Below are 1,438 nucleotides of genomic sequence, written 5' to 3'. Positions count from 1 at the left end.
GATAGTCCTATAACTAAAATTTACCTGGTTTATAATAAAAGGAACATTTTATTAGCCATGGATATACCTGAAGTATTAGCCTAAGAGACTTAGGGCTATAGGACAAATTTGGAAACTGTGCCCCTAATGCCTTCCCACTCTAGTGTAAACAAATTAACTGTTTTTTAAAGAAAGCTAAGCTCTAGCTGAAAGAAATGTCAAATGTTATAAAATGACCCAATTAGAATCTGTTTCTGAAATATTTAAAATACCACTTGTAATTGAAGTAAAACCACCTTCACACCACATCAAAAGATAAAAGGTGATTTCCTCCAATTATGTAATTTTTATATATAAATGAAACAGCACTTTTTGCAGAAAAGCACTCAGATCTATGTCAACTTAATATGCATATTTCCTTCATACCAATACTACGGAAATACCCTAATATTTAGATATATTGATATACTCTTATGTATAAGAAGTAACATAATTTGCAAAACAAATGCCTTTATATTTCATCTGACGTTCCAAATGTTTATATTAGTAATTAATGGCCATGGGCTTCCTGCCACTCAGGTCTCTTTATTTTCAATAATAACATTTAACTGAGGTACTCCTTTTCATACAACAATCATGCATCTTTGTTTGGCTTAGCTACATGCACTATGAAAATCTGAAATATGAAGATTTGTCATATGTAGTAGAGAATATGGCAAGCTTTCAACAACAGCCTTTGAAGTGACAGTTATGAATTAATCGACGTGTCTGTATTCAATCAGTCCATCTGAAAGCATTCAGTAATAAACATTTGCTGTCCTAGGAAATATCCCAGCAATCTGATTTTGAAATACTCCTACACTCAACATTGCGGGTATCTATTTCCAAAACTCAGGAAATATGAGAAAAGAATGCTTGTATTAAGTAAAGGCTGAAAGACACATAAAATAGAGAAACTGCCTAGAAAATGTCTCAATAAACACTGGCCATCAGGTAGCTGGCCCAGAGATCCCTGGCTCATGTACATCAGAAAAGTTTCATCTGCTCTAAATTTACACACCAGTTCCCTTGGGTGGAAGGCATTTTCTTGGCGAAAGACCAGAAGGCTCACAGTCCCTTCCATCTTGGTGCTTCTCAACAGGGAAACCACTTCCTCTTGGGATTTGCCAGCTAAATCTACTCCATTTACCTGAAACAAGTAAAAAGTTTTCAGCTGCAATCCTGTGCAAACAGAAGAAAAGACACACATTCTAGAACTGATCTTGTCTGCTATGAAACATAACTCATTTCGTGGTAAATTCGGTACGATCTGGTAACCACCAGGCCACTGCGGCTAATAAAGAAACGCAGGCTAGGTATCTAGAAGTGAAACAGGAAGTAGTAAATCTTTGAGGGCTCATCAATAAACCAAAAGCTACAGCCACAAGAGCATTAACAAGCAATGAGTAATAGACAAAGA

The 1,438-nt window shown here is 35.8% G+C and overlaps 1 protein-coding gene across 1 annotated transcript in view; it reads right to left on the bottom strand.

Annotated features, from left to right (window-relative positions):
* The window catches only part of PARD3 (par-3 family cell polarity regulator), a 611,228-nt gene that overhangs the window by 284,523 nt on the left and 325,267 nt on the right, over positions 1-1,438 (bottom strand). Inside the window, exon 13 of the mRNA XM_019652604.1 lies at positions 1,040-1,168. Coding sequence (XP_019508149.1) covers positions 1,040-1,168 — 129 coding nt within the window. The remainder of the gene's footprint in view (positions 1-1,039; positions 1,169-1,438) is intronic.

Source organism: Hipposideros armiger, unplaced genomic scaffold (assembly GCF_001890085.2).
Source record: "Hipposideros armiger isolate ML-2016 unplaced genomic scaffold, ASM189008v1 scaffold_183, whole genome shotgun sequence".
NCBI lineage: Eukaryota > Metazoa > Chordata > Mammalia > Chiroptera > Hipposideridae > Hipposideros > Hipposideros armiger.
The sequence above is the reverse complement of the archived record's forward strand: the minus strand, read 5'-3'. Positions and strand labels throughout refer to the sequence as shown.